This window comes from Trichechus manatus, unplaced genomic scaffold (assembly GCF_000243295.1).
Source record: "Trichechus manatus latirostris isolate Lorelei unplaced genomic scaffold, TriManLat1.0 scaffold00217, whole genome shotgun sequence".
In the NCBI taxonomy this organism is placed as follows: Eukaryota; Metazoa; Chordata; class Mammalia; order Sirenia; family Trichechidae; genus Trichechus; species Trichechus manatus.
In genome coordinates, this window is record NW_004444153.1 from 1,515,845 (window position 1) to 1,541,359 (window position 25,515).

The 25,515-nt window shown below is 35.2% G+C and overlaps 1 protein-coding gene across 2 annotated transcripts in view; it reads right to left on the reverse strand.

The window, feature by feature from the left end:
- EDIL3 (EGF like repeats and discoidin domains 3) overlaps nt 1–25,515 on the reverse strand; it is a 517,953-nt gene that overhangs the window by 5,389 nt on the left and 487,049 nt on the right. For both annotated transcript variants that reach the window (XM_004388844.1, XM_004388843.1), the window contains one exon: nt 23,894–24,049. In XM_004388844.1, coding sequence (XP_004388901.1) covers nt 23,894–24,049 — 156 coding nt within the window. The remainder of the gene's footprint in view (nt 1–23,893; nt 24,050–25,515) is intronic.

Consider the following 25,515-nt stretch of genomic DNA (forward strand, 5'->3'; position numbering starts at 1 on the left):
TGGTATGTAGTTATAACCTGGACAGCTCAAAATATAGAGTAGAGCTTCGTTATGGATTTAATACTTCTATCAGTTCAGTTTAAGATTAATATTTTAAATTATTTTATTATGTTTTGGGTCATGACTGATCTTACAGTCAAATAAACTTTGGATATTTTCACAAAATTTCTTTTAAGCTAGGATTTTACCAAATTTTTATCTGTATAATAGATATATATCAGATATAGAAATTTATATTTATCTCAATCTCATTGAATGTCATTGAGTTCATGACATTTTCTAAATAGTAATTCCTAGTTAAAATTATTAGCTATTTAAAAAATAGTGGACATTAGGATTTAAATATCTATTTCATAAAGTAACAATTTATATATTATGTGAGTATAAAATTTGACTTTTTGGGTGACATAAAAGACTTACTAGTTTATGGTTACATATCATAAAACTCATCTTTATATACTTAGTATCAGCATTACTTATATTTTTTGGACTGCCAAAATTTCAGGGTTGCAACTTGAATCAATGTTTTAAGTGATATAAAGCTTTATGTAACAATTTTCACAGAATTAGTATGCACACACAAAGTTAATTATAATATTTTTCCTTTTGAATATGGTGTTTATAAGAGAAACTTTAGTTGTTTCTAATTCTATGACTACTTTGTCAATAATGTTTTAGGCTAATCTGTAATTTATTTTCTACTTTTCCCTATATTGAAACATTAAAAAAAACCTTTTTATTAAAAAGTAAAAAAAAAAATATGTTAAAATATGTGGAAAATTATTTTTTAAAAGTTTCAGTTAGTGGTATGAGCTAACGTCCAATTAAAAAAATATTCTTGTTGGAAGTTTTGCATGTCTGAAACTTTAAAAAAAAAATTTTTACTGTACTTTAGATGAAGGTTTACAGAACAAATAGTTTCGCATTAAACAGTCAGTACACATATTGTTTTATGACATTGGTTAGCAACCCCACAACATGTCAACACTCTCCCTTCTCAGCATGTCTGAAACTTCTGTTAGTGACTGAACTAAAAAAAAAATTGAAACCAGAAGTTTGATTCTTTTAGCTGACATAGACTCTAGCAATCAGTGAATTCAATTTTCTAGGAAAATCTACCAACATCCTGAAACCATTTCATGATTGAATGGCTGTTATCATTCCTGATAGTTTTCTCTGCATTCCGTTTTCGTAAACCAATGGAACAGGGTAACAAAATTAGTTTAAATATAAATGCATCCTTTCCGTTGTAATGAGGAAACAGGAAACTAGGTTCCAGGTAAATTCCAATATTCTAGGAAAGTTCCTTTGGAAAATTGTCCATGTTGAGAATTACATTCTGAAAGATGCATCAAGCGGAAAAAAAAAAAAAGGCTTTTGTTGGTCATGGTGGATTGTGAGACTGTGGTAACAAGAGTCTATATTGATCATTAGTTGACAGAAAAATGAGTTAGGGGATCAGCCTTCACTATCGTAATCCCAACAATGTTGAAGCAAAATTCCTCATCAACAGAGAGGAACAGGATGCTATCAGTGCATCTTCCAACTGGATGCATCCTGAATAGAACCACTGCCCTCCAAAGCTGCAAGTGATATAAAGCCATGACCAACCTAAATAACTTGTCAGAAGTTGAACATATCTGTATATAAATCACAGGGGAAGAAATTCAAAAAAGATTTACACAGAAACTTCTTTTGAGATGGAACCAGGAATAGTGACAGGGTTACATATCCTAATTTGTGAAAAATATAATACATGAAATCCATAGGTTATAGATTCAATGCAAAGAGGCCTTGTTTTCATATCAACCACTAGCTATGACACATTAGATAATCAGTTTATTTATTCTACATGTTTGAAAGGAGTTGATCATCTTATTTTCTACGCAAGGTATACCAGATACATCTTAATCTTGAGTCTGCTCATGTGTGCTATCTTGAAACGAACTGCTGACTAATCAATGTTTTCTCTAGCGAATCTTTTCTGTTTAGTCCAAGATGTGTCAAAATCTGGTCCAGGCGTAGTGTTTGCAGGCACATGTGATTCTAGAGAGCGCTGTACAGTTCATCTAACTTTGTGTAATATGAGTAATTGGTATTGAAGGCCTGTAGGTTTTACAGAGGACTTTTTGATACTTGATCAGTCTGAAAAGGACCTCAATTATCTGAAGGGATTGTCTCCAAACCTTCTCAGACATCATGTGCTAAGTTTGTACAGACATTTAGGCTTCAAAATTAATTATGAACTTAACCTGTTTTCTGATTATTTTAATAAATCCTGACATTTCAACCCATCAAAATTTATTTATTGTGACCTTTGGGCACACTTTCTAAACCCAACACTCTTGCTCTACTCTCTTTATTTGCTCTTTTCATTTAATTTCTGGATGATAGTTCTTCTCACAGACACAAGCCTAATAAATATATCTAGTGACTAGTATTATTTGTCCCATTTCAAATTTCAGTAGCAAAACATATCGACATCTCCATTCTTCTGTATTCCTTTAATATCACTTCTGCAAAGGTTTATAAGTTCTTTGGAGAGTATTACTGTGGCCGTCTATTTGGGATTAATTGGAAATCCCCTGAGAAACTGCAGTTAGTTTTTTCTGAAGGCTACAGAGCATGGTGACATATATAAATAATTCTGTAGCATATTTCATATTTTATAGAAATTTTTATCTGTGTTCCTTTCAAAATGTTGTTTTGCTCCAGAAGTCCTTTAAAAAATATGGACCTGGTTGCTTCAGAGATTTCTTTGCTTCCCAAGCTCCTTCACTGAAATTACATGAGGCTTTCAAACTGCGAATCCAAAGGTTTAACTTCAAAGGTTCAGTTATAGAACATTTTTGCTTCTTGGGGAAAGTTAAAAAGAGACACAAGGAGGCAAGTTCCATAGGCTTTCTTCAGTAGGGCATGAATTATTTTAAAACATTAAAACGAATATATGGATTCCCCAAGAAAATAATTTCCTCTTCCATTGTTGTTCTCAGATTTCTTGGGGCTCTAAAGTTTTTTCCATACTGTAGTTATGTAAAAAAGTAGGTCTTTGGCTTCAGGGAATGCTGCATTTCAATGACCTGCTCTGGATTTACTTCATGCTCCTAGTGTATATAGATCTGATTATATCACAGGAAATTTTTTACTAAACCACCAATTTGATTTTCACTGAGAATTCTTAAGGTATTATTTGCACTCTGTTGCTCTCTCTAGCAGGCTATTTTTCCTCCACAATGCAAAAATGAGAGATTCCAATAATAATTGGACCAAAAAAAAAAAAAAAAGCATTGTGCACTTGTCTTCTACGCTGGCAATAAAGGGTTACATTTCTGTCCCTTTCAAATTATCACATAGTCTTCTTGGTTTTCCAGGAGAATTATGTGACTTGAAATCCAGATGGCTAGTATTTACCTGTTGATTGGAAAAGAGCTGTGATAGTTTCTAAAATTCATTCTTTCTTGGATCCTTTGGGGGTTTGGAATCTTCGGACAGTGGATGAAATGGCACATCCTTGAGAGTATTTTTAAGAACTTGTAACATCTAGATTCTCAGTGAAAAACTTGACTAACTCAAAGATGCGTGAGAGTAGGAAATCTCCTAACTCTTCCCATCAGTATCAATTTCTCTATTGCTGGCAAACTGGCATTAAGTAATATTGGTGATTCCCTTGTCTGCTGTGAGAGTTACCAGTTGAACTAAGGATTTGATGAGATCCAATCCAGCCTGCTGAGAGGGGAAAGGGTGGGTAGAGAGTACACAGCTCCATTCCTTCTGTGAACTGTTTCTTTGTTCTCTAAGTCTCTAAGTGACTGGAGACTGGGCAGCTTCTAAATAAGAGTCAGAATAATTTCACTGATAGGTTCATATGTTCTCTTGTTATTATGTTTGACCTTGGAAAAAAGACCCAAGCAAAAGTCAAAGTCAAAGTTTCTTACCCTGTTGACTTATCTTCCTTCTCCTAAACCCACTGATATTTAGAATGCTTAGTCTAAAAGTCAGTAGGTAGGACATGCAATCATATTAAACCTCTTTTATGATAAAAGTCTTCTTAAGTAAGAAGAATATCCTAGGAAATGTATCACATAGAATGATTTCCTATAAAGATTTATGAAACATAAAACATGGCATTCTAAACTGCAGCTATGTATTTAAACTACCTGCCTTCTAGCACTCAGATTCCGACTGCCATAAGAAATATTTCTACAGAAAAAAAAGAATTGGAAAATAATCTACTTTTCAAAGCTATCTCCAGGAGATTTTACCTGGGATAGTAAGAAAACAAAGTCCTCCAATTTTTTTCATTTTAGTCTAAAATCAATAATGTAGCAATTTCCTTTGTCTTTTCTATAAAATGCGGAGTAATCTGTTTGTTGAAGCTCAAGGCTCGTCTCTCAGAATCTCCTAAATCACACCCAGCAGTTTCCATTTCATCAGAACAATTTGTAGCCTGGCCCTACCCCTTCATGGTAGATATCTAAATGATGTCGCAGTAGAGAAATTGATGTCTTTGGTAGTTCCCGCCCCACATTCGAACCTTTTCCTACTCCATGTCTCTTTGCAGAGTTTCACCCTATCCCAGTCAGAAATGAGTTAGTACAGAGCTATATGTATGAACAGACTGATTTAAGCATTCAGCTGTGTGTCTTCCAAGCTACATGGGTGTTCAGGGGAAAAGAGTGGAAGTGGGAGAAGAGAATCCTGGAGATGGATGATGAGATGGCAAAGTGGAATCTCGCAGCTGAAACGGGTGTGTGTGTGCATGTGCGTGTCATGTGTGTGTTTTCCCAGGCACAAAAGAAGTGTATTCTCCTTTATCCTCTCTCCTTTTTTCTGAGTATTCTCAGTAGACTATTTGCTCCAGCTGGAAGATCGAGGAAATCTATAATGCAGATAGCTTGCTAGATAAATTATTTAGGATAGACTTATGCTAAAAATTATTCATTGTGTATCTGAGATTCAAATTTAACTGGGCATCTTGTAGTTTTATTTGCTAAATCTGGCAATCCTAGATGAACAGAATACGGAATCCTGGCCTTAACCTGAGGAGATACAAACTCTGCCTTATTCTCAGCTGAATCCTGGGTCTTTTTCTCTTAATGAGTTTGAGGGTATATTGAATATTAACATATACTTGATATCAGGAGGAAAATATCAACTTTGCTATCATTTATAGATTTTGGTGTACCACCAAAAAGAAGAAAATATATAAAAGCACACTTTGTCTATGTGAAACTTACATTATTTTCACTAATTTTTAAGAACTACCTTCCACTACTTATTATAAAATATTAAATATTTCATTTATTTGTATAAAGTTAATTTTGTTTCTAGCTTTATTGGAAAACAGAAAATTGGTCATTTCTTCACAACTTCAGAAAAAATTGGGAGGAATGTTGTTTCCTGCAGGTATAATCACTGAGTCCATCTTTTTTAAAAAATATTTTAATCAGTTTTGGGTCTCAAATTACACCAGAAGCTTTAGTATGATGAGAAAAGTGTTGACTTTTTAATAAGGGTCCTAAGGGGCTTAGTACAGATGTGTTTGTCTCATGAGTGCTCCATACATATTAATCCATTTTCATCTTAAAACTCAACAAAAAGAAGTATATGAACAGTCACTGAAATTCACTGACAAATGGGTCATTTTATAGGGGTGGAAGGTTCAGGAATCCTTCTATAGTTTCCCATAAACATGGAACTCTAATAGGTATCTTTTATGTTCTTTTCAGATTTAAACTATGAAAAAGTAGAAAAAAGTTTGGAACATTAATTAAGTCATTTTGAAAGTGTTAAAGGAGAGAATTTTAATTGTTCAACATGTTGCAGCTAATGGTGGCTAGTAAAAATGACATATGTATCATATAGAACTAATATCAATGAGGACTTTTTTATCCTAAAAATATACTATATTGAATAATAAAAATGTTAGTTGTTTGGTGATTATTTAGAAACAAAAAGTTTCACTTTTTTTTTTTTTGCTGTATTCTAACCAGTAAATCAGTTACCCCTTGAGTCAATTCTGACTCTGCCAATGGTTAATGCATATTTCCAATAACTAAAACAATACTGTGGTTCTGTCACACTCAAGACTGATCAATTCCGACTCATAGCGACCCTATAGGACAGAGTAGAACTGTCCCATAAGGTTTCTAAGACTATAAATCTTTACAGAAGCAGACTGCCACATCTCCTGTGGAGCGGCTGGTGGGTTTAAACTGCTGACCTTTTGGTTAGTAGTTGAGAGCTTAACCACTGTGCCACCAGGGCCCCGATTTTCAGAGAAAGAATGATAACTAGCAGATTCATATCAAATAGGAACCTTTAAGTTGTTTAGCAAAAATACTAATAATTTTCTTTCACCTAAAATTTTCTGCTTTCATTAGATTTACCATTGCATTTTAATAAATGATAACATACTTGAGTTAAAAAAATTATCAAAATTTGATACCCTTGGCCATTCTACTGGGGATCGAAGACCAAGCAATATTTTTCATATGTTAACATTTTTACTCAGTGTGTAGCCTGATCAATCAATTAGGCTAACACTTGATGATCCCTCACAACAGTAACTTGCAGCATGATCCAAACAAACCAAAGAAGGAACATTTGCTTTCTATTGTGGAGTACTGGCATTATACAATTATGTCTAGTGATATATAAAACAAACATAAGAATGAGATATTCAGAATTTTCAATGAGAGCTTTTTTACTAACTTCTGATGAGTGACAGAGGATTTGGAAGATAAAAAAATTAGGAAATTTTAAGTTTTTAGTTATTTAAGCACTAGGGAAATTAAGGCTATAAAGCATGAAATAATAAAAAAAGTTTAATTATTTTTATTTATGAACATTTTACTTTGTAACTGTGCTATGCAACACATCTTTTGTATTTTTCACACACATTTTCCCATTCACACAGAAACATCTGATAACTAGTAAAACTGTACAGTTTCAACATTTAAGGTAGTTTATCAAATTCCCTGAAAATAAAGAAATTTTGAGTTTTGGGGCACCTAAGATAGTTAACAAAAAGAACAAGCATATATCCATTCCTCAGCATTTTATTACCCTGCATTGTTTTCTCTTTTCTCCATAAACTCATTGAGAACTGCATTTCATAGCATCTGTGCTGGTATGTTATCTGTCACTAAATATGAGTCATAGCGGCAGGGGAGTTTTTCTTCCTCTCTGCTGCAACCCACCCCCAAAATTGATGTTTTATGGATTTTGTTCCTGATGTTTGCTTGTTTTATTTCTCCCACCTGATGGTGTGTCCTTAGATAAGTATTATGCTCTTTTTTTATGTAGAAGGTTAAAAAAAAACCATCATAAGAAAATTAAATACTTCGTTTTCTAAAAATAACTGTGTACTTTACATTGCTAGTCTTAATACTAAATAAAGTGAAATAACACTCAGAAAAATTTTTGTTGCATCTTCAAAATCCATCCTTGAAGAAGGACAACTACCTTTTTATTGATGTTTCCAAATAAACTGCATGACTTCTTAAAATTAAGGCTCTCCTTAAAAAAGAAAAAACGTGTCTAATTATACATATGGCTAGTCTGTCACTCTAGCTAGTCTCTTCATTTCTAGCATCTATGTAGTCACTCGATTTTGTAACCTACAATTGCAATTATATAAATTAATAACACACTTCCTGATCACCTATATCCAATAAGTCCCATTTTCTGTTTTCCCCTTCCATTCTCGTTCTTGTACCCTTCTCTACCCTAGGTTCAGGGACAAACACTTGCAGTAGGTGGGATACCTGGAGCTCATGTTAAACACGGAAATGGAAATACAGTCCTCCTTGCAGCTGATCCAACTCAGTCTGTTTGCCTCTGGACTTGCATACAGCCTTCTGCCCTTATCATTTTGTCTGCCTGCCTTAACAACTGCTGTTACACTACTCATTGGTGACCATATGATGCTTTCCTAACTGAAATTTGTTCAATGGGGCGATCCATTACCAATCCATCCAGGTCTGCAAACTACTTCCACTTTGCTAAAATAACTCTTTTGTACTTGGGTATTTCCTAAGATGTGGCCCTCTTGGTCAGAGAATTTAGAAAAATTTACATGCATCCCATTCTTTTTTTTTTCTGTATTATTAGTTTGGAATTTTTTCATACTAGGCATTCTTTTTAAAATTTTTTGTTGTACTTTAGATGAAGGTTTACGAGCAAACTAGTTTCTCATTAAACGATTAATACACATATTGTTTTGTGACATTGGTTGCCAACCCCACAACATGTCAACACTCTCCCCTTCTGACCTTGGGTTCTCCATTACCAGTTTTCCTGTCCCCTCCTGGCTTCCTGTCCTTGCACCTGGGCTGGTGTGCCCATTTAGTACGTACATGGTTGAGCTACCTCTATTATTGTTTGTTTTATGCATCCGTCTATCTTTGGCTGAAAGGGTGAACCTCAGGAGTGACTTCATTACTGAGTTATAAGGGTGTCCGGGGGACATACTCTTGGGGTTTCTCCAGTCTCTGTCAGATCAGTAAGTCTGAACTTTGTGTGTATGTGTTAGAATTTTGTTTTGCATTTTTCTCCAGCTCTATTCGGGATCCTCTATTGTGATCCCTGTCAGAGCAGTCGCTGGTGGTAGCCGGGCACCATCTAGTTGTGCTGGACTACCACAGCCTCCCATTCTATTTTTGCAAGAGTATGAAACATAAGAAAACATAAGAACTAAATAAATTACGGAATTGCCTTGAATTTGATAGTCAGTATACACAGACAGTGGAAATAATTAGTGTTTCTTTCTTTGCATGCTTTCAACTAAATATTTTGTCTCTGTCTACTATCAGCCTAGGTCCCTAGGTGGCACAAGTGGTTTGCTATCAGCAGCTAACATAAGGCTGATGGTTGGAACACACTCAACCACTCAGTGGAAGAAAGGCCTAGCAAACCGCTTCTGTTAAGATTACAGCCAAGAAAATGCTATGGAGCAGTTCTACTCTGTAACATGTGGGGTTGCCATGAGTCAGAACTGACTTGACAAGAACAGTTTTTTTTTTTAGTCAGCCTTCATTCAGTCTTGATTACCACATTAATACCCAAGACTACACTTTTTTTTTTTTTTTTCCCAATCTCTTAATCCATGCAGTTTTTACTGCATTAAAAAAGGAACATTAGCTATTATCTCCCTCTATCCAAACCTGGGCAGGACTATCTAAAAAGGATAAATTCATCATTGAACTTTACATTCTGCCAAAATAGAAACATTTTTAAGTAGGTTTTTCTAAATTCAAAAATCCAGTAACACCCATTTTTACTTGAATGTAGACAATTCTGTATTCCTCACACCAACATGTATCCTATTCAGGTCCCATAATATTGAATTACGATAAGGAAGAAGGAAGATAACGTTCTAAATAGCAGTTGATACCAGATGGCTTTTATTCAAATAACACTGTTGTTATTTTCAGACAATGCTGAAACTATATCGTTGTCTCCTTAACTTCAGTTCTAATTAAGTCATTCACCAAACACCTACGTACACTATTGTGATTACACATGAACCTCTATCCTGTGGAATCACAATTCACTTGCTATTTTTGAATCTTAGTATTTTATATAAAGCCTATTAGTTTTTGGAAATTGCTTTCAGAAAAGCAGCTTCTTTTCTTCCCCTCTCTGCCTTGAAAACAGTAACAAGACTCAGAATGGATGCGACTGATGGTGTCCATGCAATATCGAGAGAAACTGACCTTTTTCTCCTGACCAGAAATATGCAGCTGCTCCACCTTGAAAGATTAGCTCACTCCTTTTGTTTTTTCCTCTTCTATAATCTTCTTCACTGATTCCCATAGAGGATTCTATTTTATTTACGTACTAAGGGATTCTTCGGATTCTAAATTTGTCACCCAGAACAAATTTCAAAAGAATAGCATGGCTATTGACTACCGTACTGACATCTCCTCTGACCTCTGCCTCACTAGAGAGCTGAACTTTTGAGGCTTTAGACTTTCAAATTTAATTTCACCTCCCTGAAAGTGCCAGCTTCAGCGGGAATGACAGAATGTTCTGTGGTATCTGAAATGACTGTTGGATTTGAATACAATCTCCAATACAGGTTATGGTGAGTTTAGAAATGAGGATTGGTTTGTTTGCTGCTTCTATTTTTCACACCCATGTTGAGAAAAAGAAAGAGGTACAGAGATGGAACCAAGAACTCTTTTTTCTCTTGGAGGGTCAGGGCCTTTTATGACACTGCCATAATTTATGTACTACTTTTTCCCTAAATCAAAACCCAAACCAGTCACTGTCCAATTGATTCTGACTCAAAGCACCCCCATACGTTGCAGAGCACAACTGCTCCTTAGGGTTTTCAAGGATGTGACCTTTTGGAAGTAGACTGCCAGATCTGTCTTCTGAGGTGCCTCTGGGCTGGTCTGAATCATCAATCTTTCGGTTAGTAGTCAATCACCCACTTGCGCCACCCAGGGCCTCCATTACTTCTCTAGAGTTGTTTCTATCACTTGGCTGATTATATGTTGATTCTTCAAAATAAGATGGCTGTATCAAAATTTTTCCACCTTTCCCAAGCTCCTCATTAGACTGTGAATGTTTCTGAGGCAGTATGTTGCATTCAGACTTTCTATCCCACACAGTATCTGGGGGAGTAGACAATAACTGCCTGTTGACCTTGAATGAATATAAATGTCACATCCTTCTAGGCAGTTCCACCTAATCTGTGTTCCGAACTATTTAAGTCTATTATTTCAATTTAATATTTATTTAAAGTTAATACATATTTACTTTTAGATTTTCAAAAGGTAATTGGCAAATTTTTAAAAATCTAAACTAATTTTGGAGAAACTGATTTATATTGACTTTCACTAGCCAATTAGAGGCCAACCAAAGTCCTAAAGAATCATAATACAGGCTGTCACTGGTTGACAAATGAGTTCCGTTTCTAAGTCTATCTTTAAGTCAAATTTGTACGTTAAGTTGTAACAGTTAGGTATGGTTCATATCTAATATCAGTTAGTCAAATGCATGTCTTAGTATATAGTGCAGCCTCTATGCATAAAAAACATTAAAGAAACACTTCCAGATACACTAAACATCTTTAACATAATAATACAGTAGTAATAATAATGTTTTGATGTGCTTCGCAAAGTAGGTGCTGTTTGTTAATACTAACCATTGTATGTACCTTGAATTTTTAATATAATAGGCTTTACGTTGGTTGGTTCCTAACTGTACATAAGTCAGATGTTAGTAACCTAGGGACTGCCTGTATAATAAGCTCTGCTCTGACTAGAAAAATACAAAATTACACTTAGTTTCAAAATATTTCATTTTGATTTTAGCTTCAGTTAGAGTCATCTTTCTCAGACTTACATGTTAGTCAAATCACTTGGGACCTCTGTAATCATTCAGATTCCCAGCAGATCCCTAGAGTTCGAGGCTGGACCCAGAAACCCAGTTTTTTCTTTTTTTTCTTTTTTAATTGTTGTGGTTTAAGTGAAAGTTTACATTTCAAGTTAGTTTCTCATACAAAAATTTATACATACATTTTTATGTAACCCTAATTGCTCTCCCTATACTGTGATAGCACACTCCTCCTTTCCACACTTGATTTCCCATGTCCATTCAACTAGCTTCCAACCCTCTCTGCCTTCTCATCTCACCTCTGAACAGAAGCTGTGCATTTAGTCACATGTATCTAATAGAGCTAAGAAGCACACTCTTCACGAGTATCATTTTATGTCCCACAGTCCAGTCCAACCTTTGTCTGAAGAGCTGGCCTTGGGAATTTTTTTAGTTCTGGGTTAGGAGATAGTCTGGGGGCCATGCTTTCCAGGGTTCCTCCAGTCTCAGTCAGACCATTAATTCTGGTCTTTTTACTAGAATTTAATTTCTGCACCTCACCCTTCTTCTGCTCCATCAGGGACTCTCTGCTGTGTTCCCTTGTCAGGGCAGTCATAAGTGGTAGCCGGGCACCATCTAGTTCTTCTGGTCTCAGGCTGATGAAGTCTTTGGTTTATGTGGTTCTTTCTGTCTCTTGGGCTAATACTTTCCTTGTGTCTTTGGTGTTCTTCATTCTCCTTTACTCCAGGTGGTCTGGGACCAACTGATGCGTTTTAGATAGCTGTTTGCTAGCTTTTAAGACCCCAGACAACACTCACCAAAGTAGGATGCAAGAATATCCAGAAACCTGTTTTTAACAAGCTCCCCCATGAGTGTTATAATTAGACAATTTTGGAAACCACTGAATTAAAGAATACACCAGATATTGTTGGGTATTTCTTGATTAATACATGGCATTATTTAAAAAAAAAAAAACTGACTAAAAAGAGGGTTTACCCTGGGTAAACCCCCAAAAAAACCAAACCTGTTGCCGTCGAGTTTATTCCAACTCATAGCGACCCTACAGAACAAAGCAGAATTGCTTTATAGGGTTTCCAAGGAGAAGCTAGTGGATTTGAACTGCTGACCTTCTGGTTAGCAGCTGAATGCCTAACCACAGCAGCACCAGGGCTCCACCCTGGGTAAAGTTTCAGTATTTTTTTAAACACGCTCTTAAAGAACCTAATAATTATTTGTGTCTTGTTTTTCATGGATGCTTTTCTAAAGGAAAAAAAAAATCAATATTTACAAATGCTAATTCAACTACCAGCTTTTGTTCAAATAAATATAACAAATAAATGGAATATTTCAGTGCAAAACATATATCTGTGAGATGTTTTGTAGATGCACATTTCAAAAGGAAATACTTACAAACAATGGTTTCTTATTCCTTCTGTTTTTATTGATTGCTTGCTTTAATAGATTTTGGGGTGGATGGATGTGTAAGTCTAATATAGATCCAGAAATTAGATAACCACTGAAAAACAACCTCAAAATAATAGCAATTTGCTAGATTTACTATAAACGGTGTAAATGAAATTCTAAAAACATAAGAATGCCCTTTCTGTTTCTCATTAGTCAGAACTGACTAAGCCTCAGGGAAGCAATGCCAAGGAAAAAATGTGTACATACAAAACCAAAAATCCGTTGCCATTGAGTCGACCATAGCGACCCTATAGAACAGAGAAGAACTGTCCCATAGGGTTTCCAAGGAGGGGCAGGTGGATTTGAACTGCTGACCTTTTGGTTAGCAGCTTTAGCTCACTATAGCTCTTAAGCACTGTGCCACCAGGGCTCCATGTGTACATAAGAGTGTCTAAAAATAAGCTTAAATGTGTGTATATATGCATGTGTACATACACACCAAAGCCAACAGAAGAAAAATAAATGTCTGTTCTCTTCATTGAGATGCCAGTTTCTCACCACGCTCACAGAGCTTTCATAGGATTTATAATTTACTTAAGTAGTCTGTTTTATTATTTTTTTAGCAAAATTCCACATTAAATCTTTTGTAATTGAGCATGTGATAGCAATGTCTAATTACAGTGCATACTTTCCAATTCTCTTTCTTTCTAGTCTACAATATTTTCTAGCAGTTAACTAAATTTATATTTTTCTACAACATGGATTCAGATATATTACTGACTTGAAAGTCAAATGTTCCTTTGCTCAGTGAAAGTCACATTTGTTTTATACTCTCGGAGTGGTTTCTTTACTAAATTTAGTAGGAAAACTGCAAGCTTTTGACAGACACTTTTAGTATTTAATTTTTCAGGTTGTAAGCTACAGTAAAGCAATAATTAATTTCAGAACGAGTACTTATATGGAAAGATTAGAAATGAAAAAGGTTTTTCTTATCCAATATATTATTCATAAAACTATGGTGTTTAAATAAACCTGAATTCATACCATAGGAGCTTTTTTCTTTGGAATAAAGAAACTGGTAATATCCTATTTCATCTCAATCCCTAAAATTATCCTAAAATTTATTTTTCTTCAACTGACTTTTGGTGTGTATGTACACACACATATATACATTTAAACTTATATTTAGACACTCCCTGGTGGCACAGTGGTTAAGAGCTCAGCTGCTAATCAAAAGGTCGGCAGTTTGAATCCAACAACCACTTCTTAGAAACTCTATGGGGCAGTTCTACTCTGTCCTATTGTTGTTGTTATCATTGTTAGGTGTGGTCAAGTCGGTTCCGACTCATAGCGACCCTAAGAACAACAGAACGAAACACTGCCCGGTCCTGCGCCGTGCTCACAATCATTGTTATGCTTGAGCCCATTGTTGCAGCCACCGTGTTAGTGTCAATCCATCCTCTTTTTTGCTGACCCTGTACTTTACCAAGCATGATGTCCTTCTCCAGGGACTGATCTCTCCTGACACAGGGTCACTATAGGGTCACTATGAGTCAAAATTGACTTGACAGCAATGGATTTTGTGTACACATATTTTTTCCTTGCTATTGCTTTCCTGAGGCTTAGTCAGTTCTGACTAATGACAGACAGAAAGGGCATTCTTATGTTTTTAGGATTTAATTTACACTACTTGTAGTATAACTAGTAAATTGCTAGTATTTTGCGATTATTTTTCTGAAGTAATCTAGTTTCTGGATCTTTACTGGACTTATACATCTATCTACCCCAAAATCTATTAAAGCAAGAAGTCAATAAAAACAGAAGGAGTCAGAAATCTTTGTTTCTAAGTATTTATTTTGATAGGTGCATCTACATCCCGGATACATGTTTTGCACTGAAACATTCCATTTATTTATTATTTTATGTGAAGAAAAGCCAGTAGTTGAACTAGCACTTGTAAATATTTAAAATTTTTTTTTTAGGAAAGTAACTATGGAAAACAAGACACAAATATTAAGAATCAATAGAAGATGGCTTGTTCAATCTCAGAAAAATTACTTTCTAAGATGTGTTGGTAATTCAAAGGACTTTTCTAAAGAAGACCTCACGCGTCTGTCAGGTTGTCATACTGTGGGGGCTTGCGTGTTGTTGTGATGCTGAAAGTTATGTCAACGGTATTCAAATACCAGCAACATCACCTCATGACAGACAGGTTTCAACTGAGCTTCCAGACTAAGACAGATTAGGAAGAAGGAGCCAGCGGTCTACTTTTGAAGAGAGTTAACCAGTGAAAACCTTACGAATAGCAGAGAAACATTGTCTGATATAGTGCTGGAAGATGAGCCCTTCAGGCTGGAAGGCATTCAAAATACACTGGGAAAAAGCTGTCTCCTCAAAGTAGAATCAGCCTGAATGACGTGGTTGGAGTTAAGCTTTCAGGACCTTCATTTACTGAGGTGGTACAACTTAAGATGAGAAGAAACACCTGCAAACATCCATTAATAATCGGAATGTGGAGTGCACGAAGTACGAATACAGGAAATTTGGAAATCGTCAAAAATGAAATGAAACAAATAAACATCAATATCCTAGGCATTAGTGAGCTGAAATGGACTGCTATTGGCCATTTTGAATCAGACGATCTTATGGTCTACTATGCTGGGAATGACAACTTGAAGAGGAATGGCATTGCATTCATCATCAAAAAGAACATTTCAAGATCTATCCTGAAGTACAACGCTGTCAGTGATAGGATAATATACACACGCCTACAAGGAAGACCAACTAACATGACTATTATTGAAATTTACGCACCAATCACTAAGGTCAAAGATGAAGAAATTGAAGATTTTTACCAATTTCTGCAGTCTGAAATTGATCAGACTGCAGAAGTTTGTAACATGGAATCAGGATGCATAGATAATTACTGGTGATTGGAATGAGAAGTTGGAAACAAAGAAGAAGGATCGGTAGTTGGAAAATGTGGCCTTGGTAATAGAAACAATGCTAGAGATCATATGATGGAATTTTGCAAGACCAACAACTTCTTCATTGCCAATATCGTTTTTTAACAACATAAGTGGTGACTATACACATGGACCTTGCCAGATGGAATACACAGGAATCAAATCGACTACATCTGTGGAAAGAGATGATGGAAAAGCTCTGCATCATCAGTCAGAACAAGGCCAGGGGCCAACTGCAGAACAGACCATCAATTGCTCATGTGCAGTTCAAGTTGAAACTGAAGAAATTAGAATAGTCCACGAGAACCAAAGTAAGATCTTGAGTATATCCCACCTGAATTTGAAGACCATCTCAGGAATAGATTTGATGCGTTGAACTCTAATGACCGAAAACTAGATGAGCTGTGGAATGACATCAAGGACATGAAGAAAGCAAGAAGTCATTAAAGACAGGAGAGAAAGAAAAAACCAAAAAGGATGTCAGAAGGGACTTTGAAACTTGCTCTTGAACATCGAGTAGCTAAAGCAAAAGGAAGAAATGATGAAGTACAAGAGCTGAACAGCAGATTTCAAAGGCTCAAGAAGACAAAGTAAAGTTTTATAATGACATGTGCAAAGACCTGGATTTAGAAAACCAAAAGGGAAGAACAGGCTTGGCATTTTTCATGCTGAAAGAACTGACAAAAAAATTCAAGCTTCCAGTTGCAATATTGAAGGATTTTATGGGGAAATTATTGAACCATGCAGGAAGCACGGAATACACAGAGTCATTATACCAAAAAGAATTGGCCGACTTTCAACCTTTTCAGGAGGTAGCATATCATCAGGAACTAATGGTACTGAAGGAATAAGTCCAAGCTACACTGAAAGAATTGATGAAAAACAAAGCTCCAGGAATTGACGGGATACCATCTGAGGTGTTTCAACAAACAGATGCAGCCTTGGAAGTGTTTACTCGTCTATGTTAAGAAATTTGGAAGACAGCTACCTGGCCAACCGACTAGAAGAGATCCATATTTATACCTATTATCAAGAAAGGGGATCCAACCAAATGTCGAAATTATTGAACAATACCGTTAATATCACATGCAAGTAAAATTTTGCTGAAGATGATTCAAAAGTCTCTGCAGCAGTACACAGACAGGGAACTGCCAGAAAATCAAGCTGGATTCAGAAAAGGACACGTAACCAGGGACATCACCGCTGATGTCAAATGGATCCTGGCTGAAAGCAGAGAACACCAGAAAGATGTTTACCTATTTTATTGACCATGCAAAGACATTCAACTGTGTGGATCATAACAAATTATACATAACATTGCAAAGAATGGGAATTCCAGAACACTTAACTGTGCTCAAGAGGAACCTGTACATAGATTAAGAAGCAGCCGTTCAAACAGAACAAGGGGATACTGTGTGGTTTAAAGTCAGGAAAGGTGGGTGTCAGGGCTGTATCTTATCACCATACTTATTCAATTTGTATTCTGAGCAAATAATCCAGGAAGCTGGATTATATGAAGAAGGGACATCCAGATAGGAGGAAGACTTATTAACAACCTGCATTATCCAGATGACACAACCTTGCTTGCTGAAAGTGAAGAGGATTTACAGCACTTACTGACGAAGATCAAAGATCACAGCCTTCAGTAGGGATTAGACCTCAACATAAAACAAAAATTCTCACAACTGGACCAATAAGCAACACATGATAAACAGAGAAAAGCCTGAAGTTGTCAAGCATTTCATTTTACTTGGAGCCACAATCAACACCCATGGAAGCAGCAGTTCAGAAATCAAAAGATGCATTGCATTGGGCAAATCTGCTGCAAAGTACCTCTTTAAAGAGTTGAAAAGCAAAGCTGTCACCTTGAAGAATAAGGTGCGCCTGACCCAAGCCATGATGTTTTCAATAGCCTTATATGCATGTGAACGTTGGATAATGAATAAGGAAAACTGAAGAAGAATTGATGCCTTTGAATTGTGGTGTTGGTAAAGAATACTGAATATACCATGGACTTCTAAAAAAACAAACAAATCTGTCTTGGAAGAAGTAAAACCAGAATGCTCCTTAGAAGCAAGTATAGTGAGACTATGCATCACATACTTTGGACATGTTATCAGGAGGGATCAGTCCCCAGAGAATGACATCATGCTTAGGAAAGTAGATCAGTGAAAAAGTGGAAGACTTTCAACGAGATGGTCTGACACAGTGGCTACAACAATGGGTTCAAGCATAACAATAATTGTGAGGATGGCGCAGGACTGGGCAGTGTTTCCTTCTGTTGTATATAAGGTTTCTATAGATTGGAACCAACTCCATAGCACCTAACTCTAAAGAATGAAAGCACACTTATGAAGGATACTTAAAATTATAGCCAAAGTAGCTAGTGATAATAACCAAGCACAAAAATTATATATAAATATATATACAGTAGGAGTCCTGGTGGTGCAGTGGTTAAGCGCTCCGCAGCTAACCAATAAGTCAGAAGTTTGAACCCACTAGCCGCTCTGCAGGAGAAAGATGTGGCAGTCAGCTTCTGTAAAGATTACAGTCTTGGAAACCCTATACTTAGTGCCACTGAGTCTTCTCCGACTCATCAGACTCCATAGGTTTCCAAGGCTGTGAATCTCTATGGAAGCAGACTGCCACATCTTTCCTCTGCGGACCGGATGGCAACGGGTTTGGTTTTTTGGTATACGTGTGTGTGTATATATATATATATGTGTGTGTGTGTGTGTGTATATATATATGTATCACCTATCTTTCCTAGTGTTCAAAGAACTTGTGCAAAGCATTTTCTCATTTATTTTATAAAATTCCATTCTGTGTAGGAATAGGGAAGTCCAATGCCCTTAGTTCCTTCTTCTACATAAAGTACTGCTTTATTATAATTTTAATAGTTGCATTTCTATGTAAAGTTTATGGATGTTAGTTGTCTCCTCCATTAATAAATAGTAAACTTATCTAATTGGCTATGATATTTCAAACAAACTGGCAAAATTTAAATATCACTGGTTAAACTGGCTAAGTGTAGCCAGTTGTCATAGGTTTATAATATGAAAATGGCTTAATATTACAATAATTTTCACATTGGATACATATTACTGCAATTTATTGTCTCGTGAGAATTTTGTGCTTTTCAGTAAATAGTATGCATCAATTTACTCTCACAATTTTCCAACTTGCCTAGTGGGAGCCTATTTCTTTGTAGTAATACTTATCTAGGGAATGTCAAAATCATGCTATAATAAATACGGTTCCTAAGTCCATGGATTTACAGCTATAATATATTTTGCCCATGCTTATAGAGGTAAGTTTCTAGGGCTCTTATAATCATTTGATCCCACATTTCCAATTACCAGGCTCATAGGATTTTGGAGTCATTTTATTTTACTTGTTCTAAAAATTTCCTTTAATAATAATACTACTAGCTAGTTTTTAATGAGTTCTTCTTATGTGACAAACACTGTGGTAACTACTTTATATAAATCTCACAACAAACTTATGAGGTATTATACTGTTATTATTTCCATCTGACAGATGAAGAAACTAAGTTTAGAGGTGTTAAAGAATGTGTACAAGATCATTCAGTCAGTAAACAGTGGCATCTGTCCTAGTCTAAAATTCTGGGAGTGCTTTTAATACTTAAGATTTCACAATTATTCTATGTCATCCATACTCTTCATTTACAGTTTCTGTCACTTATGCTTCTGGCCAAGATGGAATAATGGGAACTGAATTTACCTGCCCCCCCCACCAACTGAAATAAGAAAATACTGTGCAAAGTATATGAAATAGAAGATTACAAGATACTGGAAACCTCACAATGAAGAACAGTAATCCCTGAGAGAGAGGAAATAAATGAGGAGAGTCTCACAGTTACAGCAGCTTACTGCCCTGAATATTTTCAGGCTGCCACTCGGGGGATGAAGGACATCCAGATGGAACCGGGTTGATGGAATGAATTGAGGAGACAGGGCTGAGAGTGCACGGAGACCAAAGCATTGAGAGTTCATAGAACAAGGCATAGAATTCCAAAAACTGGCAAAAAGTGCTTCTTGTGCATTCAGCTGAAAACTAATCACCTAATATGTGTGAGGAAGCTACCCAAGGTAGAGGAAAGAAATACCTAAAATGGTTAGAAGTCAAAGGTCCTGGTAGTAACATATTAATAGTGCCTATTTCCACTAACCATAGTGAACGTCTCAAGATTCATGGGACATTGGGTACAGTATTGGGGAACAACTAGCCCAAGACTGCAGTCCCACATAACAAAGCTTAAAAACAAGTTCTGAAAGAAACAACTATTTCTAAAGAACTTAACTGTGAAGCAGAACAAAGCTCAAGAATAACTGTAGCAAGACGAAAATATCTAGCATCCAAAATGTTTAAAATTCACAATTTTATCAGCAACAAATAAAACATTATCAGGCATGCAAAGAAGCAGAAGAATACAACCCATAATGAGGAGATAAATCAATTGAAAACGACTCAGAACTGACACAGATATTAGAATTAGCAGACAAGGACATTAAAACAGCTTTTAGAACTATAGTCCATGCGTTCGCAAAGCTAAGACAATATATAAAATTCAGCAACATAAAAATTTTAGAGATGAAAACTACAACATCTGAGATGAAAAATACACTGGATGGAATTAATGGAAGATTAGACGTTGCAGAAAAGTACAGTAAACTTCAAGGCATAGCCATAAAAAACTGTCCAAAATGAAACAGGGAATAGAAATTAAAAAAAAAAAATGTACAGCATCAGTGAACTTTGGGATAAATTCAAGCAAATGTACTGGAGTCCCTGAAGAAAAGGTTAGAAAGAAAATATTGAAGAAATAATAGACAAAATTTTCCAAATTTGATGGAAACTATAAACCCACACACAGATACAAGAATCCTCAATGAACACCATGCACAAGAAAGATGACAACAAATACTTCAGGGCACATGATAATCAAATAACTCAAAACAAATGATAAAGAAAAAATTATAAAAGAAGCCAGAGAAAAAAGGCATATTATGTACAGGGAAACAAAGATAAGGATGATGAGATTTCTCAAGAAGGCAGCACTGGAGCAATATCATTAAAGCACTGAAAGAAAAATTACATCAGCCTAGAATTCTACACCCAGCAAAATATGTTTTAAGAATCAAGATGAAATAAAGACTTTTTTTTCCCAGACATACAAAAGCTGAAAAAATTCAACACCAGCAAGTCTACACTACAGGAAATACTAAAAGAAGTTCTTTAGGAAGAAGGGCAATGATAATACATGAAAATATTTACACAACAGATAAACAAAACAAAACAAAAAAACACTGGAGTTGCTAACTACATGGGTACATATAATAATTTTTTATGATTTCAGTATCTTAAAAAGATAATTGACTGCTTAAACAAAATGATATTCATGTAGTGTGGAATTTATAAAATATGTAAAAGTAAACCGTATAACAACAATAACACAAAAGTTGAGAGAAGAGAAAAGGAAGTATGCTATAGTAAAGTTCTTATACCATACATAAATGGTATAAAAACACAAAAGGCTTTGATACGTGATCACTAAAATAACAAAACAAAGAGAGCTAATAAGCCAACAATAGAGATAAAATGGAATGACTAAAAGTCCAATTATTTCAAAAGAAGGCAGAAAAGCAGGAAAAAGGAAACAAAGAACAGATGGAAGAAATAGAAAACATACAGCAAATTGACAGACTTAAACCCAACTACATTAAGTACCCCAGTTAAAAGGCAGAGATCGTCAGATTAAAAAAAAAGGAAGACCCAACTGTACGCTGCCCAGAAGAAATGTATTTCAAATATAAAGCACAAGTAGGTTAAAAGCAGAAGGATGATAAAACATATACCAAGATAATACTAATCCAAATAAGTTGGAGTACCTCTATTAATATCAGGCAAAGTAGATTTCAGGCCAAAAAATATTGCCAGGAATAAAGTAATTTTCCTACGATGTCGGATTATTTGATCAGGAGGACATTATAATCCCAACTATTTTTGCAACTAATAGCAGGGCTACAAAATTCATGAAACCAACATTGATTGAAATGCAAGAAGAAAACAGATGAATCCACAATTATAGTTGAAGATTTGCACACTCCTCTCTCAGTAACTGATAGTACAAGTAGATATAAAATCAGGAAGGATACAGAAACTTGAACACTATTAAGCACTTGACCAATTTAACACAAAACTTGTATGTTTCAGATTGAGATAATGAAATAAAATGCACTAATATGCAAACTTATATTCTATTAAGAAAAAAAATTATATATAATTATTAAGTCACATGTTTAGTGTAAAGGGAGACAAAGAAGTAGGTCACCACTTTAACAGTTTGGCCATGTTTTTAGATTTTTTTCCCTAAATTAACTTATATAGGAGTTTCACTATTATAAATGTGGTTTTTTTTGAATATTACATAGTTAATGGATGAAATATTTATTTGACTTAAAGTTAATTTCAAGAGCTTTATAATTTATAAGGTCATCTTGTGAAAGATATTTGCACTCTCTAAGCATCAGAGTGCCTCCTTTAAAAGGTGAACGACAAAAACAGAAATAGTTAATCACAATAAATTGTGACAATGTCAACATCTAATCGAATAAATTCAAAAACAGTCTTACAAAATACCCCATAACCACTGAATCTAAAATGCCTTGATTACAAAATACAGAATGATTTTTTTATATTCTTCTAGGAAAGAGTAAGGGCTTCCAATTAAACTGTGATACTTCAAGATACACCAGTTTCTGAGATGTTAAAATGTAAAATGCCTGTATTCTGAGATGTTAAATGACTGTGCCCTGAGAAGTTATATGAGTGTTCTGAGATGTTAAAATGTAAATGGATGTGGCTTTCATAATCTTAACCTAAACATATGTCTCCCCTAAAATGAATTTTATGTGAACTGAATTCTGACTCTGTTGACTGACTGAAATACCCATTCCATGCTTAGTCTTTCTGGGAAAATTTATAAATTCTCTGCCTTGCATCCTGGATGAGATTGCCAACCTCTGTATGGGTTCAACAGGAACAAAATATCTAGATTACATGGAAAAACTATTATTAATTCAAAAATACTTAATCTATATGGCAAAGTTTGTAGTATTTCCCTAAAAATCTGTGAACGAAGAGATTTTGTTTCTGATAATGTCTTCAGAAAGCTAGTGCTTTTTTGCAGGAAGACTCTAAGCAACAAACTGCTCAATTTCATTGATCCATCTTAGGTCATATTTTAACATCTAATCGAAATTAGTCATTGATATTGCCCTTGAGTGCTTTCTCTCCAGAGGTCCCACAGAAGTTGAGACTAGTAAATACTATGAAAAATCTTCAAAATGGTATAAGCTTTAAAAAAAAAGAGCTTATATATAAATAAAACATAGATTATACAGGCCAAAGAAAAATTTAACAAATTTATAAATTAAAATACAATCAAGGAAACTGAACAGAGGAACATCCCATTTTTTTTATTTTGATGAACAAGTATTATATCAAAATTAGTCTATTTCTAAAATTCCTAATTGTCAAAATAATCAAGGAGATTTAAAATGTTTCAAAATACTTTAGTTAACCTTTGAGACATTCTTCTCCAAGAACACTTTTTTCCTAAAGTCAAAAATATGTCTTAATAATAAAAATAAAATTATCCTTTATTCAAACAGTGCTCTTTTACATGTGCCTTGTGATAAATCATTCAAGTTTCTGTTAGGGTTATAAAATATAAGCTGAATCTTACATAGTTGGATGTTAGATAATTGGTAATATGGAAAATATTACCAGTAATTTATTTTCTATAGGTTACACCATTACATATTTGACTACCAGCTCCTTTACAGATCTATTCTTTAAAGGCTTTTGTTTAATGTATATTTTATAGTATTAAAAAATCCAAATCTGTTGCCGTCAAGTTGACTCCAACTCATAGTGACCCTAGGACAGAGTAGAACTGCCTCATTGGGTTTCCAAGGAGTGGCTGGTGGATTCAAACTGCCAACCTTTTGGTTAGCAGACAATCTCTTAACCACTGCACCACCAGGACTCCATTTTACAGTATATGTGGTCATTATTCTCAGTACAGATGCATAAGCAGTTCATTCAATCAAATTTGAGTACAATTTGATCCTCAGTTGTGCATTTTACAAACCACCTGGATGACCTACCTTATCTTTTCTTTGCTTTTCATCCTGATACACAGTCCAGTGTTCTCCATCATTGCTGTAAGCTAGTTTGTAGGAACCTACGAACTGAACATGACCAAAATCTTTAGCTCCTTGTGTGATGATGCCGGTCACTTTGGTAGGAACAAGAAGATCCACCTAAAAGAAGAAAAAGACATAATTTAAATGCAACAATAGATTTATTATAATTTTGCAAGTCCCTTGAACTCAGGGGATTAAGAAACACACATGCTAAAGTCAAAAATCTGCCTAATTATTAATATTTTGAAACTGATCACTGAGTCTATCTTTAGCTTATAATTTTGTGTTTGCCACTGGGTAAACTTAGTCCAAGCTCCTTGAACACCCGTTTTGACCATTTTAAAATAAGATGATGGAAACTTCAGTCCACAAATCCTTTTTATATTGAACTGACTCATCTAGCTGTCATTGAAATAGAACAGAACTGGCAAGGCTGACCTTCTTGAAACTGGTCATTAACTCCTACAACTTGTGCTTATAATTCAGTTTACTGACTTTACTGGTCAATTAAATAATAATAAAAATAAAAATTGCTGTAACTGTGTACATATCAGGGCAAAAATGGTATTAGATGTTTCACAATTAAACATTAAATAAAGTCAACCCTGTTTCCATGAATTTTAATCAATTCAGTAATATATAATTGAGTAATAGTATCATTGTCCAATCAAAAATTCTTTCAGAAACAACTGTTGTAAAATGTTGAGGTAGGAATCAACACCCTTCAAAAACAAAGGAGGATTAAAAGTACCCACTTCTGACTTATAGTATCTGTGCTCATGATGTGCTCTTTCCTGTGAAAAAAATATTTAAAGGGCACAAAACTTATTAGTTGATTACTGATAAATGATTAAAAGTTATTAATCATTAAAATCACCAAAATTTAAATGAAATGTAAAAGACATGGATGACTTTCATCAAAGAAGAATACATAATATGTAATAGTTCAGTATCTTCCCTCTTCATTCTCAAATTCACCCATGCATTTGTTCTTACATTTTATAATTCTAAAAAAAAACCTAGGAAGCTTTGTTTTCCATGTGGACAGCTCTTGTAAGACCTTTATCTTTTGTTTTATTTATTTTCCTTGATCTATAGCTTCCTCTCTCCTTCTACAGTAGCCACCTACTTCCACCTACTTCCTACGACTAAGTGCCTTGCTATATCCTTGATCTTATCGACTTTAACTGTGATGATCCCGTGTGGCTTTCAACCACTATGTCCTCTTGTTTCTATTTCTGGTCTTCCATCCTGTGAGATGTAAGGTAGCCAAAAATAGGCAGTCATGGGTCAAATAGAGGCCATAAGTGAGACGAGAGAGCTAGGGATAATGCAAAGCAATAAGACCATATTTAATGACATATATGCCAACCAACAGAGATGTTAAAAAACTGGAGAAACCCCGAGAGTATGGCCCCCATACACCCTTTTAGCTCAGTGGTGAAGTTATCTCTGAGGTTCACCGTTCAGCCTGGGAATGGACGGCCCCATAAAACCAAATGGGACTAATGAGGTACAGTAGTCCAGTGACAAGGGCCAGAAGGCAGAAGGGGACAAGGAAGCTGGTGATAGGGAACCCAAGG